This window comes from Cyprinus carpio, chromosome A16 (assembly GCF_018340385.1).
Source record: "Cyprinus carpio isolate SPL01 chromosome A16, ASM1834038v1, whole genome shotgun sequence".
NCBI classification, from domain to species: Eukaryota; Metazoa; Chordata; class Actinopteri; order Cypriniformes; family Cyprinidae; genus Cyprinus; species Cyprinus carpio.
The window spans coordinates 20,841,501-20,857,928 of record NC_056587.1 but is presented as its reverse complement, the minus strand read 5'-3'; the positions used below and the strand labels follow the sequence as shown (position 1 = coordinate 20,857,928).

The 16,428-nt window shown below is 34.7% G+C and overlaps 2 protein-coding genes across 3 annotated transcripts; one reads left to right on the top strand and one right to left on the bottom strand.

Moving 5' to 3' along the window:
* The first annotated feature begins 794 nt into the window (after positions 1–794).
* Positions 795–7,437, top strand: LOC109102787 (lens fiber membrane intrinsic protein-like). Of its 2 annotated transcripts, none has more exons than XM_042773231.1 (5): positions 795–921; positions 3,395–3,578; positions 6,655–6,804; positions 6,902–7,036; positions 7,118–7,437. In XM_042773231.1, the coding sequence occupies exons 2-5, from the start codon at positions 3,404–3,406 to the stop codon at positions 7,177–7,179; spliced, it is 522 nt and encodes a 173-aa protein (XP_042629165.1). In that variant the 5' UTR covers positions 795–921; positions 3,395–3,403; the 3' UTR covers positions 7,180–7,437. The 2 variants fall into 2 exon arrangements, with proteins under 2 accessions (XP_042629165.1, XP_042629163.1); XM_042773229.1 differs by having other exon boundaries at positions 802–1,025.
* A 3,387-nt stretch (positions 7,438–10,824) lies between these two features.
* Positions 10,825–16,025, bottom strand: LOC109102788 (free fatty acid receptor 2-like). Its single transcript, XM_042773357.1, has 2 exons — positions 15,693–16,025; positions 10,825–11,968 (listed from the first exon to the last, which is right to left on the bottom strand). Exon 2 carries the CDS (start codon positions 11,948–11,950, stop codon positions 11,033–11,035), a length of 918 nt encoding a protein of 305 aa, XP_042629291.1. The 5' UTR covers positions 11,951–11,968; positions 15,693–16,025; the 3' UTR covers positions 10,825–11,032.
* Positions 16,026–16,428: the final 403 nt, after the last annotated feature.

Sequence of the window (16,428 nt, the reverse complement as noted above, 5' to 3'; positions counted from 1 at the left end):
TGCAAATCATCATATTAGAATGATTTCTGAAGGGTCATGTGACACTGAAGACTGGAGTAATGATGCTGAAAATTCAGCTTTGCAGCAAAGAAATAAATTACTTTTTAAAATATATTAAAATAGAAAACAGTTATTTGAAATTGTAATAATATTTGACAAATTTCCTGTTTTTACTGAAATTTTTATAAAATAAATTACTTTTCAACATGAAGTTTTCCAAAAAAAAAAAAAAAAAAATCAGAATCTCAACGGTCTCAAACTTCAATCAGATTAAAAAGTCAGCGATCTCAATATAAACTCATATAATGACAAAGAAACATAAAGTAACATTGAATTAAACATGACATTTTGTAGTAGAAAAATGTAAATAGTATTTTTTTATAAAACGTCCTTTAATCTTTGTTTTATTTACAACTTTGAAAAAAACGTTTTTTAACAGTGTGGTATTATCTTAAAACTGTATGATCTTGTAGTTTTATGGCAGCACAATAGCACCTTGTTAGTATTTTGCTTGTGCACATATTATTGTACTATACTAATATGCAGCTATTTTAAAATATATGTTTTATTTATCACATCAAAGTCATCTGTCAAAAAAGAGTCATGCAATGTGAGTGAAAATGGGCATAAGCTACATCAACTATAGTGTGTCACCACATGCACGGCTGAATGAAAGTGTGCGCTTCAGCATGTTGCATTGACCTTACAGTATTGCAAGCCTCTGCACATCACAGTTCCAGAACAGCCAATACAACAACAAAAAGAGCCTAAAAAAGACCCTTCCCCCTCCAAACCCCAAGTGCGGACCCAGGCCTCAGACAGCATCAAGCTCAAGTGCATTTGTTCTGTGTGGCCCATTTTAAAGGATTTTGCCTCCATCAGCAGAAAAGCAGAGAGGATAACTTTTTGGAATTTGGCCTGGTGGGTCCTTTTTGACATTACACTCGCTGCAGGTCCCACTTTCTCTCTCTTTCCCTCTGGGAAGGTCAATATTTAAGCAGGTTCATTTATCCTGAAGACCTCAGGTAAGAATCCTTCCCTGATTAAGTGGCATTTGTGATGGTTTTCAGGATAAATGTGATAGTTTATTGCAATTTCTAGTGGGAAGGCCCTCCAAACTGAACAAACCATAAGTACACTCTTGAAACTTGATGGATGAAAGGATAAACTCATCTTTAAAAACTTGTTTTTCAAGTCTTCATATAAAGTGTGGACTGAAAGTCTCACTTTCTTTTATAATTAAATGGCAAATAATTTAATGCAAAATCTTTCTTTACAAATTGTATTGTTAGGAATTCAAAAAAATAAAAAATAAAATAATAAAAATAATAATAATAGAACTTGATATTTGATGGATAAATTATGTTTGGTGAACATAATTTTTTTAATTTAATACAAAATCTTTCTTTACAAATTATATTAGCAACAATAATAATAAAAAGAACTATTAAAAATTGATGGACAAAATGATGTAATCTTTAAAAATATATTTTTATTTATACTTTATTAAAAACTTGATGTACATTGGGGAGAGAAAGTAATCTTTTGTAATTAAATGCAAAATCTTTAATTGCAAATTAATTATAATTTAATTAATTTAATTACACATTTATTAATAATTAAATTTAAACATGTAATAATTAAATGTATTATCAATAGCTTAAATGAAAAAAAAAGAATATTCAGCATTTATTTAATTTATTCAATTATTAATTTGAGTTCACATGCTTGATATCACTTCTATTTATTTTATTAGTAATACCACATTATTTATTTATGTACAATCATTTATTGTTTTTTTTATTATTTATTATTATTATTATTTTTTTATAAACTTAGAAGCTTCATGTACACTATTGTGTTGAAATACATTAATGTAAATGTTCTGTCTTTTTACCCTAAACCTTTTTTTGGACATTGAACAACATTTGCAGAATTTTAGAGTGGGTGTTTGCACAGATTTAATCTGCAGGAAGTTCTGTAACCCTAAGCATTAGTCACATCACAGAAATGAATCTTTAAAAGTGTCACTTTTTGCTTTTAACCTCTGATGCTTCTATTTAGCATCCTGACTGACTAGAAACTTTAAAAGTATATTATGTGTTCACCATATTCATCCAGAGACTTATGTTTACTCAACATTTCATACTTTGCTCTGCTAAACTGTAGAAGACTGTTTAAGCTATAGCGCCCTCTGTGACAATGCTGAAAATTCAGCATGCTTGTGATTTAAACATATACATATTTTAAAAAAGCAATAATGTGTGAAATGGAGCTTGCATAGCTTGAATCATCTCCATTTATAAATTAATAATGTAGTGTATGTTTTAGGCCTCTCACCACATTTTATATTGATGATAATGATAACTGGTAATTTCTCCATCAGGCGTGCGTTTGTTGTCCCTCTGCTGTTTTGCATGTGTATGGATTTCAACTTTATTGTTTATTACCATATTGTTGTGAGGCTTTGCAGATAGGCATTGTGTGAATGATATCATGTGTACTGAAGTACAAGTTACTCACGCTGTTTTGCTTGTGCAATTCTGGTGTGGGCTGTAGAAACAGGAAACTGTAAATGCACATATAAACTTTGGTGGAAATTTGACTATGTGAGGAATTAAACGTATTTGCATTTCATTAAGAAAATGCCCATAGTGGCAAAGTAGTAAAAGAATGTTAAATATTTTTTAGGTTCTACGTAATTTAATCAGAGCTGCTTTAATGACAGCTGTGCACAACATTTAATAATTAAATTTATGTAGTTTTTTTTTTTAAATCAACATTTTTCAGTTCATGCATTTTGAAACTTTAATCTCAATATATATATATATATATATATATATATATATATATATATATATATATATATAATAAATGCAAAAAAAATATTTTACATTATGAAATTGCAGCTTATTAATGATTCACATTCTTATATAGTGACATTTTTATATAGTGACATATTTGGGTTCAAAAAAATAAAATGTTCTGCTCAGTAAATGGGTGTCCAATAAAGCACATCCATAAAGCACATCCATCCATCATAAAAAGTGTCTCACACGGCTCCGGGGGGTTAATAAAGGCCTCCTGAAGTGAATCGATGCGTTTTTGCAAGAAAAAATCCATATTTCAAATTTAATAAACGTAATTTCTAGCTTCCGCTAACTGTTGTATGCACATTCACAATAGAACGCTTTTCCGGCGGATGACGTAGGACGTAGGCATCCAAAAATGGTTCTCCTCTGTGAAAATTCCCTTTTGGAACGTTTCATTTTAAGAGTGACCTGTTTCGTGATTCACCTGAATATACTGTGCATTATGAGCATCTGTGTGTGTGTGTGTGTATGTGTGTGTGTGTGTGTGTAATTGATTGTAATGTGTCTGTCATTGCGTTTAGCTCCTCAGGATGTACAGCTTTATGGGAGGGGGTTTGTTCTGTGCTATCATGGCCAACATCCTGCTGGTGGTCTCCACAGCGACAGACTACTGGATGCAGTACAGACTGTCTGGCAGCTTCGCTCACCAGGGCCTCTGGAGATACTGCATGTCTGGCAAATGCTACACACAAACTGACAGCATCGGTGAGTGAGAGACTGACTGTGTTCAAACATGTTTCCCAAATGCACACACACCCCTCTCACTTAGTCCCACCCCAAATTCATGATAATTATAAAAATGAATATATTTTTTGAAGCTGTAAATAAAACTTTAAAATTCAAAATACTAAACATTTCACATTTAATTTTTTAATTTAATGTTACATGCTGTTTCTTGTTTTATATATATATATAACCTTTATTTAAACAGGAAAGTCCCATTGAGACACAGTCTCTTTTACAAGGGAGTCCTGTATAACACGTTCAATCATAAACAATAAATTACAATATAAAATACAAAGCAGATTTACACAAAATTTACAGTGTATAAATCTTGGTGTCATTTTTGATCCACAATTATCATTTGAAGCACACATAAAACACATCTCTAAAACTGCATTTTTCCACCTGAGAAACATAGCTCGACTTAGACCTTTTCTCTCTTTTGCAGACACAGAAAGGCAAGTTGTTGAGCAAGCTTCAGTATATACAAAATTCTGCAGCTCGTGTGCTCATGTGTACTTCTCGTGAACACATTACACCGGTTCTTTCACAATTACACTGGCTTCCCGTAAATGCGAGAATTGATTTTAAAATTCTTATTTTAACATACAAGGCACTTCATGGGACTGCACCTGAGTATCTTTGTGATCTCATCAGTCCTTATACTCCATCACCCTCTCTTCGCTCTACTAACTCTCTTTCACTTCACCAGCCATCATGTAAGCTAAAGACCATGGGGGAAAGAGCCTTTTCATACAAAGCCCCTAAGCTATGGAATGTCCTTCCCTCTGCCCGTCAGAAATGCACCAACGTTGGGTTATTTTAAAAAGTTGATTAAGACACATTTATTTAAGACTGTCTTTCTCTAATGAATTGTTGTATTGCTTTTGGTGTTTTTATTTTATTTTATTTATTACTTTATTACTGTAGCGCTTTGGGTTTAAGAAAAGCGCATTACAAATAAAATGTATTATTATTATTATTATATACATACATAAATTATAAAACATTTTTTATCCATTTTTTTAGTCATTTATGATCGTTAGATAATTATAATGGAGAGACTCTATTAAAAGAAACGTAAATAGAAAAATCTACTTGTTGTCCCTCTGCTGTTTTGCATGTGTATGGATTTCAACTCTATTGTTTACATATTGTTGTGAGGCTTTGCAGATAGGCATTGTGTGAATGATATCATGTGTACTGAAGTACAAGTTACTCACGCTGTTTTGCTTGTGCAATTCTGGTGTGGGCTGTAGTAACAGGAAACTGTAAACGCACACACAAACTTTGGTGGAAATTTGACTATGTGAGAAATTAAACGTATTTGCATTTCATGAAGAAAATGGCCATAGTGGCAAAGTAGTAAAAGAATGTTAAATATTTTTTAGGTTCTGCGTAATTTAATCAGAGCTGTTTTAATGACAGCTGTGCACAACATTTAATAATTCAATTTAAATTTATGGAAGATGTTTTTTTGTTTGTTTGTTTGTTTTGTTTTTTTAAAGCGACATTTTTATAAGTTCATGCATTTTGAAACTTTAATCTCACAAACTACCAAAAAATAAATACATACAAATATTTTACATTAGGAAATTGCAGCTTATAAATGATTCACATTTTTATATAGTGATATTATTTTCATGACAATTAAGCATATTTGGGTTCAAAAAGGGCTTAAAGGGGTAGGTCACCCAAAAATGTAAATTACCCCATGATTTACTCACCCTCAAGCCATCCTAGGTGTATATGACTTTCTTTTTTCAGAAGAATACGATCAGAGTTATATTATAAAATGTTCTGCTCATCCAAGCTTTATAATGGCAGTGAATGGGTGTTATTTTTCAATAGTCCAAAAGAAGTCCAATAATGTGCATCCATCCATCATGTCTGGCAAATGCTACACGCAAACTGACAGCATCGGTGAGTGAGAGACTGACTGTGTTCAAACATGTTTCCCATATGCACACGCACCCCTCTCACTTAGTCCTGCCCCAAATTCATGATAGTTATAAAGGTAAATATAATTTTTTTAAGGTGTATGTAAAACAACTTCAAAATTCTAAATATTAAAAATTTCCCATTTAATTTAATGTTACATGCTGTTTTTTGTTTATATATTATAAATGTTTTTTTGTATATATATATAAAACTCAAATATTTTCACATTTCATTTTTAAAATATTTTTTAAGTCAAAAGTAAGTAAACAAAAAATATTATTTTTAATTTGTTGTTTACATTTATTTTAAAGAGGACATCAGATGGCCATTTTCCACAAGTTGGAGTGATTCTGAAATGTCTGTTACTCCTCAATGGTCGTGTAAAGCAACATTATTGTTACCTTGTTCACAGCGACTTGTTACGGTGCATGTCTCTTTAAATGCTAATGAGCTCTGCTTGCCCTGCCCCCTCTTCCATTGGAGAGGAAAGGCGATATGCAAATAATCATAAAAAATGTAAAGTGTGAGACTTGCTTCTTCTGGAGGTGCAGCTGGGTCATGAAGAATGGTCATGATCCATCCTTGAGTTTGAACTTTTAAGCAAAACCTGCCTTGAATTGTCCATTGTTCAGAAACTTTTTTTTTTTTTGAATTGTCCATTGTTCAGAAACTGTTTTTTGTTTTTTTGTTTAGTTTGGGGGGGGGGGGGGGGGGGGGGGGGGGGGGGGGGGTTATCATTGTAGGGTGGTTGTGTCCACACACTGCTAAGATGCATTTATATGCAAACACCATGTAAAAGTGAAGTTTGAATCCGATGTCCCCTTTAATATTATTATTCTAGATTTATATTTTGATTTTAATATTTTTTATATATTTTTTTCTTCATAGAAAAGTTAGAGAAAGGTTACAAAAATTGGACTTAACAAACAAAGACATTATTAATCTATCTTTTAACCATAAAGGCTGCAGTGATTCATTAAACGTTGCTCCTTTAACTGCAGTTTCCCCAAATTTGTGAAGTTCAGTGAGAAACAACTGAGAAAAGTCCACGTTCCTCCATCAAGTCTAAGCTAAAGAGTCCATCTCTATCTTTGTTTCTGTCATTGTCTCATTTCAGCTTACTGGAATGCAACCCGAGCCTTCATGATCCTGTCGGCGATGTCGTGTTTTGCGGGAATCATGGCAGGCATCCTCTCCTTCGCTCACTTCTCTGCCTTTGAGCGATTCAACCGTTCCTTTGCTGCAGGGATCATGTTTTTTATTTCCAGTAAGTCTTTCCCTTCAGTGACCTATTGACAGATGCTTATACAGACAGATAATGAACACAACAAGTCATCTAACCTTCTCATTCATGTCTCCTCCAGCGCTCTTTGTTCTGCTCGCTATGGCGATCTACACCGGGGTGACGGTGAACTTCCTCGGGAAGCGTTTCAGTGACTGGCGTTTCTCATGGTCCTACATTCTGGGCTGGGTCGCTCTGCTCATGACCTTTTTTGCAGGTCAGTGAAGATGCATTTTTTTAGTTTGATCTCCATCATGTCATGTTGATCTCATTCAACATGTGTCTTTTGTTTTTGCAGGTATATTTTACATGTGTGCCTACAGGATGCATGAATGTCGCAGATTGGCCGGCACTCGCTAAAATGCAGGAGCAACAAACACTCAAGTGTCTAAATGTATATACAGGAGTTTGGTTATCTGATCCCACTTAAAAAGTACCAGCGCAAGTTGGCTGAAAGATAAAATATGCCAAGGTTTTCCCGCAGGATTTCTTAAGTCTCTATCCCCACAGGCGAACATTTAAGATTAAAAATAAGTCACACAATCCTGACTAAAACTGAATCATTGTTCATGAACAGAGAGACAAATTCTCAAATAAAATCTCAGATTATTCTCTTCATTCAATGTCATTATGTTCATTTACTGACTGACATAAACTAGTGAAGGGAGGTCAACATTTTGGTTGTTAATTTGACATTTCTAAAACTTTTTTAAATGGCAATTAAAAATTTAACTTAATTCAAGTGTTTTAATGACGATTAAATGTTAAAATTCCCTGATATTTTAAGGGTTTCCAACATGGCGGAAACTGAGTTATTAAAAAAAAAAGAAAGAAAGAAATCCAATATTCAGAATATTTTAATGATACTCTCAACATTTACATTGTTAATTTAGAAATAAACAAACAAAAAATATTTTATTAGAAAAACTATATATATATATATATATATATATATATATATATATATATATATATATATATATATAATCTATATTTATATATTAATACTATTGTTTTAATAGTTTAAATACAATTTTAAATTTTTGTCATTTGATTTTAAATTTTTGTAGATTAATTTTAAAAATTCCTTGATACAGTATTCAGATTTTATAAGCAACATCCATAAACTAGCCAGGAAAAAGTTTTATATCTATAATATTTTTGGTGAAACTCTCAAACAGTTTGGCTTTTGATTTGAGTTTTCTATGACTTTATTAGGATTTATCAATTTCAATGAGGTTTTAAAATTCCCTGATATTCCAAATTTCTTAATAATATCCATAAACTCAAGTCTCAAGTCTACTTTATGTATAGAGCCCTTTCCACTACAAAGTAGACCAAAGGACTGTACAGCAACATAACATGCAAGATGAGAATAGTAAAAACAAAAATCAACAATAACAAAAAAAAATAATAATAGTAATTTACTTCTTCCAAAGTCAACTATGAAAAGCCGTAGAAAACAAGTATGTTTTCAAGCGAGTTTTAAAAACATCAGCTGAGGGTGCAGATCTGATGTCAGGAAGAAGGGTATTCCACAGTCTTGGGCCAGTAACCGAAAATGCACGATCCCCCTTTGTTTTCAGGCGGGTTTTTGGAACTGAGAGCAGTAAGCAGTTAAATGATCTTTGAGATCTACCAGAGTTCAAATGAATCAGGTCCGTAATATATTCTGGGTCCATATCATGGACAGCTTTAAAAACGTACAGCAACACCTTATACTGAATCCGATATTTAACCGGAAGCCAATGCAGCTTTTCCAAAACTGGAGAAATATGCTCCCTTTTCTTTGTACTAGTAAGGAGCCTCGCAGCTGCATTTTGGACCAATTGCAATTTTGAAATAAGAGATTGGCTCACTCCCAAATAAAGTGCATTTCAGTAGTCCAAACGGGAGGAGATAAATGCATGAATCACTATCTTAAGATCGGCACCAGACAAAAAGGATTTCATTTCTGCAATAGTCCTCAACTGAAAGAAGCAACTTTTACCACACATTTAATCTGATGATCAAACGTTAGAGCCGAGTCAAAAATTACACCCGGATTTCTTATTTGGGACTGGAAATTAGTTGTCCATGTACCTAACACCTTGTTTATGTCACAGTCAACCTTATTTGGCCCAAAAATTATTACTTCAGATTTACTCGCATTTAGTTGTAGGCGATTTTGCTCTAACCAGCACTTCACCTCCTCAAGACATAATAACAAAGATGAATGACAATTTGATCCTCCAGATCTAATAGGCAAATAAATCTGAATATCATCAGCATAAAGATGATAAGACATACTGTGTTTCTTAAAAATAAGGCCTAAAGGCAACAGAAATAGTGAAAACAGAATAGGTCCCAAAATGGAGCCCTGAGGTACTCCACAGTCAGTAGAGACTGAAGAGGAAGAAAATTCCCCAACCCTGACTGAAAAGGATCATCCCATCAAAGAAGAAGAAAACTTGAATAAACTTGAAAGAAGAAAACCATTTTAAAACAGTCCCTCTCAGACCCACAACATGCTTTAAACGTTTAATAAGGATATCATGATCTATTAGATCAAAAGCTGCACTAAGGTCGAGCATAATGAAAGCTCCTCAACTACCCAAATCTGCATTGAGTAACAAATCATTGGAAACTCGCAATAGAGCTGATTCAGTGTTGTGTCCTGCCCTAAAGCCAGACTGAAAAGCATCTAGCACATCATTATTAGCCAAAAAAGAGCTCAGCTGAGATAAAACAACTTTCTCCAATATTTTCGAAATACAGGGCAGCTTTGAAATTGGCCAATAATTTGTGAATTTTTTTTACTATGGTAAATATAAGTTAACGATAGCGTTTATAATTGAACCACAGTAGCCACAAATTTACAGTTGTCTGAGATGTCATGAAATGTTCTTTAACATCATAAACCATAAAATGCAGTCAGCATTCTACTATGGTTTATTTTCATAATAGGTAAATTGCACAATGTGATGCCGAGAGTCCTGTCTTCAATCCAGAAATCTGTAACTGAACCAGTGTAGATTGGTAGCTTGGTGGTTCATTACTGTTGTCTCATGGCGCGCCGTCTTTTAGCGCATGTTCGAAACCGCGCCAACACAGACTTACTTTATTTTTATTTTTTTGTTTATCCTATGTAATTCAGCCGCTATGGGCTATCAGACCAATAACTTATAAATCTTTCCAAGAATATCAAAATCATGCAATGAGCAAGTCTGTGTTTTTTAGACAGCTTAATATCACGTCAGTTTGTGCTTTCAGAATCGGCGAATCTGCTGCGGTCGTTCCATCACATCTGGAGCGGAGACCTGAACCAGGAAGTAGGTCACCAGATAACACGGTAACCAGTTAAACCTTAACACTGGCGTCTTTGCTTGCAGCTGACACATCCAGCTGGAAAACACTGTATTTGCAGTGACAGTGCAGAGAAATACTTATTTCAACTGCCACAACAAATAAGCGAATCTGAAGCAGGGTACTGCGATCATAAACCCACAGCAACTGACAAGGACAAAACAAAAAATTTAAAAGAACAAAAAAAGAGAAACAAACTAGTGAACAGAGAGGAGCGATGGCAGGCCACTACACTGCTTGGTGCCATCTTGAAAACCCTAAACTGACCAGGAAAAAGTTTAAGATTAATAATATTTTTGTAAAACTCTCAACATTTTGGTTATTAATGTGACATTTCTATTACATTTTCAGGCTTAAAAATTACCATTTTAAAATTCCCTGCTATTACGTTTTCCATAATAGTGGAAACTCAGTTAATAGAAATAAATTCCAAAACCACCACAGGAAATGGTTGAATATTCAGAATATTTTAATGAAACTTTCTTCAGCAGCAAATCAGAATGATTTCTGAAGGTTTTTGCAATAATGAATGTTTGATTAGTGATGTTGAATATTATGATTTTTATCACAGGAATAAATGACATTTTAACATTTATTTAAAGAGAGAACAGTTGTTTTAAATTGTAATAATATTTCAGATTTGTACAGTATGTTTGATCAAACAAATGCAGCCTTGCTGAGCACTTCTTAAATTTTCTTTCAAAAACATTCTTAACAACCCCAAACTTTAGTACTACTTTGAAAAATAACCATGCTAAATGTATCAATCCTTGAATAATGAATGAATTTTTAAAGTTATTAATTTAATAAATAGATTCGCAAATTGCATGAAGCCATGACATAACTGATGTTCAAATGCTAAATAGGTTCATTTTGCCACAATCACAAGTTCAGTGTCGCTCTTTTTAGTCTTCTTATGTGTAAAACACCACTTCTTGAGTAAAGAAACAATTTTGCTTTCACGGAAAGTTGAGGACGAGAAGTAAAACACGAACGGATCCAGACAGGTGTTGAGGGTGCTGGGCAGGAGCGTGTAGTACCTCCACAGTGGGCTGTCGTTGCTGCTGAAACCCACCAGATGAGACAAGTTGTAGGGTAAAAAACAAAGTAAAAAGATGGTCAGTGTGCACAACGCCATGCCAATGGCCCTTTGCTTTTTCTCTTTAGTTATACGAGGCCTGGTGTACAGGATGTAGATGCAGTTGATATAGCAGAAGATACAAATTAAGAGCGGCAGCATGTATATAACCACAAAAAATTCAAATCGAACTGGTAACAAGATATTCTTTTGCTGCTCTGTGAAGTTTTCATAGCAGACTGTTTTGGGAAGGGTTGCGTTCTGATCTGGCATGTGGACAGTGATGAATACGATGCTGCAATGGGCAGCACTGACCAGCCAGATGATGATGCTTCCTGCTGCAGCGTAAAGCGGCTTACGCAATAGTCTGTATTTGAATGGAAACACCAGCCCTAAGTAGCGGTCAATGGCTATAGCCATGAGCAACAGGGAGCTGGTGTAAATGGTGGTGAAAAAGAAATAAGAGGCAATGGAGCACAGGGTCTGTGATAAGTGCCATTCCATGCCAGCGGCGGCTTCGTACATCTTGAAGGGCAGAAAGAGCAGGAAGACCAAGTCAGAAGCCGTCAGGTTGAAAAGAAGGATGTCATTCGGACTGGGTTTGTTACCCAGTTTCTTAAAGAAGGTGCAAATAGCCAGTAGATTTGCAGGAAGGCCGATCAGAAACGTCAGGATGTAGACGGCTAAAATCACCCAGTGGTTTATCATTTTGCCTGTGAATGGAATCTGAAAAACATCAAAATGAGACTCACATTTGTCCAACAATGTAAATGATAGTTAAAATGTCACTCTTATAGATACATTTATAATTGATTTGGCCATTATGAACAGCTACAGTGGTTTACAAATGTATCTGGACATGTAAGTCACACTTAAAAGGTCTGACACCATGGGCCCTTTTTTAACGATCTAAACGCATGGTCTAAAGCGCACGGCGCAGGTGCACTCAGGGCATGTCTGAATCCACTTTTGTTTGTTTTAAAGGGGTCCTATTATGCTCTTTTAAAATATCTTAAATTTGTTTTGGTGGTGTACTAGAAAATGCCTGCATGCTTGGTGGTTCGAAAAACGCATTATTTTTTACATAATTTACGTTATTACAATACCTTTCTCCCCACCCTGGCACAAACGGCTCAATTAGTTTTGGGTTTGATGAAGGCCCGCGTTCCAAAAAACAAAATGTGATGTGATTGGTTAGGTGTCTCAGTGCGTTGTGATTGGCGAACAGCTTAGACGGAGTTTCAGCAGGCCTACTGCCCCGCCCCTTGCCAAAGCAGCAAGTTTCTCTGTCTGCTCGGTTTAGTTAAGGATGGCGTCATTATTGACATATCAATTTAAGCCGGATTAAGACCTAGAGAATATTGAACAAGAGGATCACGCAGAACGTTTGCACATACACAGATGCAAGACATATTAGAGTGGAAACGGTATTGTTTTTTTTTGTTGTTGTTTTTTTTTTTTGTTGTTTTTTTTTGGCTAATTCATGTTTTAGATATGATGTCAACAACCGCTTCAAAATAATGGCATTTACTATGTACAGATAAGTGCATATGTATTATTTTTTATTGGTATGTAATTCTAACATTATAACATGAATTGCAGTGAAACTGTTCCAGCGGTTCTCGATTCCAGTCCTCGCGCCCCCCAGATCTGCATATTTTGCACGTCTCTTTGTTAACACACCTAATTCAGATAAACAGCTCATTAGAAGTGAGCTCCATGCATGAACTGTGTTCCCATTGACATGGTCCCTACACAATGTTCATTGCTCCCTACTCCCTGAGCAGGGGAAATCTGTTGAAGTTTACCTCACTTCGGAACATTCATTCACGTATTTGCGTTGCGCAACATCTTCACACACGGACAAGTGTGACATCATATACCTCTGTAAATAAATACAATTTATATTCACGTCTCGCACACTTCAGTACACTTTGAATGGAACATACAGTATACGTTCGCTTTGAACTGGAATCATGGCAGAATATCCTGTGATGTCCACTTCGCAGGGCACCTACGTTCGAATAGAACAAACATCTGAAGCCATAAGAGAAACATACAAAATGTGCAGAGCAGGGGATCGCGAGCACTGGAATTGAGAACCGCTGTGTTATACAGTTGAATTTATTTATTTTATACCAAAGTCCAAAACAAAATATCTCCCTTTGGAGTGGACTCTGAGATTTGTAAGTTTGAAGATCTTTTTTATGACCAAACATACACACTATAAACTGACTAAAATTCAAAAAGTGAAAAAGCATAATAGGACCCCTTTAATGACTAGAATTCAGTAGGTGAGAATGGGTTATTGGTCTAATTTGGTTGTAATTTTTATTTTAATTGGTAATGTGTTTTTTTTTCGGCGTAACGTGCAATAAACCAGTCAGAATGTCATCTCCCATTCCCTTTAAGAGGCAGTTGCGCTCGTGCCATGGCGGATTTGCTATTTAGGGTGCTTTCACACCTGCCTCATTTAGTTCGGTTGAATCGTACCAGAGTTCGTTTCCCCCTTTGTTGCGGTTTGTTTGGGCAGGTGTGAAAGCAGCAATCGCACTCGGGTGCGCACCAAAGGCGGACCAAACAAGCGTACCGAGACCTGCTTGAAGAGGTGGTCTTGGTACGCTTTCAAACTAACTCTGGAGCGGTTCGTTTGTGGTGAGAACGTGATCCGACCTCGAACAGACCCAACTGCAAAAAGTACTGATCATTTTTGGACTAAACCAGCTGCCGTAGTCAGCTGCGCTGTGCATTATGGGATGAGGAAGTGTTTGTTGACAGTTTTTTTTTTTTTTTGTGTGTGTGTGTTTGTTGACAGTTTGCGCTTTAGCATGGCAGCTCGTGGATTAATGCACGCCTCCGCTTGAAGTTACGAGCAATGCCCGCTCGCCGTTTGCAGTGCATTAGAACGTTGTTTTCAAGCCGCATCCGCGCTTCATTATAGAAATGTATTGTTTGCATATTGTGGTGTATACAAACAATGTAATAGATTATGGCCAGGGACAAAACCAGCCCACGCAGTCGTCTCTCCATAGTTGTGTTGTCTCCATGTTGTTTGCTGGCTTTTCCTCTTATGTTGGAATTTTCCTGCACGTAAATTCTGACCAATCGAAAAGCAGTTTAGGAAATACGCCATGGCCAATGAGTGATGTGGATGTTGTCATGTGATTGTATTTTGGTTCGTTTCAACTGGTTCGGACCAAAGCAATCAGTGTGGTGTGAAAAGGAACCAAAAAAGCTGAAAAATGCTACAATGTATAATTGTTTGCCCTTGGTTTGGACCAAATGAACCGAACTAGAAATGTGAAAGCACCCTTAGACTACATGGCAAAATTGGCAAGCGCAAAGACAGAATGCCTCTCCAGAGATGAAACGTGCGAGATAGCCTAATTCTGATACATGCAATGGCTATCCATTATGACATGTAGTCATTTTTATATTCATGTAGCCTACACAATAATAATCTTTTACATTTTAATCTTTTATTGTTTTATTTTTATTTTTTTTAAATGTGTGTGCTGCTACGCTTCCCTATGTGTAATAAGCAAAGTGAACGCAGCGTTTGGACACGCCCAGAGGTGCATTTTCTACTAACGTGCTCTTTAAATAACAAAAAAATATTGCGCCATTGACTTTAGACCAGGTTTGAGTTGGTCTTTGGCGCAAACTATTTTTAAATAGCAACGCGCCAACAATGCACCTGAACACATAGTTAGACCAGCACGCCCATGGATACACAAATAGGCTTATGATAGGGTCCCATGACTTTCAGGCATTTTTAAGTTACATTGATTCACTGATTGTGCACAGGAAGTTGCATTGAAAAAGTAAAACATAAAATAAAATAACAAATGAAAAAAAAAAAAAAAAAAAAAAAAATGTTAAAAAATAAACTGCCTCCTGGTTTCGTTATCTAATACATTTTTATTTATTAATGTATTTATTAGCTAGCATTTTCAGTGCAACTTCCTTTTCTAAAAAGTAACACTAAGAAACAGCTTTGAAAAAATATTTGGACATGAAAGTATTCTTTTATTTTAATTTATATTTATATTTATATTTATGCAACATCTTTTTTCCCCCTAAAAAATTAACACTAATTAATTGACAGCTATAATGCACTGAAAACATATTTGAACATGAAAGTCAAATTTACAAATGTCTTAAAATGCATTGTTTAGATAACAAAAACAAGTGGTTTGGTTTATTGTATTTTCTTATTATTTTAAAATAATTTTATTTTATTATTTACTTTTTAATGTAGCGTCCTTTGCGATCAGTACTCATTTTATAATAGTATTTTTTTTATGTTTAATAATTATTTTATTCAGATTTTTTTAAAGTGTGACTTAGGAGTCCAAATAATTTTTAAGACCAATATTTGATTAAAAGATTTTTGTTTCGACACAAGAGAAATTACCTAAGTCACTAATATGAAAACTGCCTTACTTACCACAAATGTCCGTGTGCTTCTCGGGGTCTTCTAAGATTTAGGCTGATCTATTTGATTTTCCTATTTCATTCCGGTAGACGCTGCCTGAGAATAGCCAAATCGTACACAGTTAATTGAATAGGATGTTTAAGAGATTCTTATGTAATACTGTAAGGATACCTGACTGGTGTATGGAAGCAGACACAGCTAAAGTTTAACTAAAATGCAAATCTGAAAGTGTGTATAATATCTGAACTGTAGGACTGCAAACTACATGCAAACCTCAGTGTAAACAAATAAACATCAAAATATACACACTCATGGTTGTAATAAGGTTACAATATATGATATTCAGTTTTTGTATTGGGAGTATTTAGACATGATTTTTTTTTTTCAAAGCTTGTAAAAAAATGAAAGCTTGTAAAAATAATTTAAGAGTGATTTTGGTCTTACCGTTTCGATAACAGAAATACAGTTCCCCTGAGAACGGTTTTAGCTGAATCAGCATGAACGATCATAGAAAAGTTGTCCAGTCTAAGTTTATTTATGATTCACACCTCTCTTCATTGATGTAGATATAAGCTACATCCGTTTATGATATGAGATAAAAAAAAGAGGATGATATGATTCTGATCTTTTGACTTCTTGAATCTAAATGACAGATATTAGGAGGAAAGGTTTTTTTACATGCACAATTTAAAGAAAAAAAAAGGACTGCAAGGGTCAAACATTTTATAATATTTCTATATAAAATATA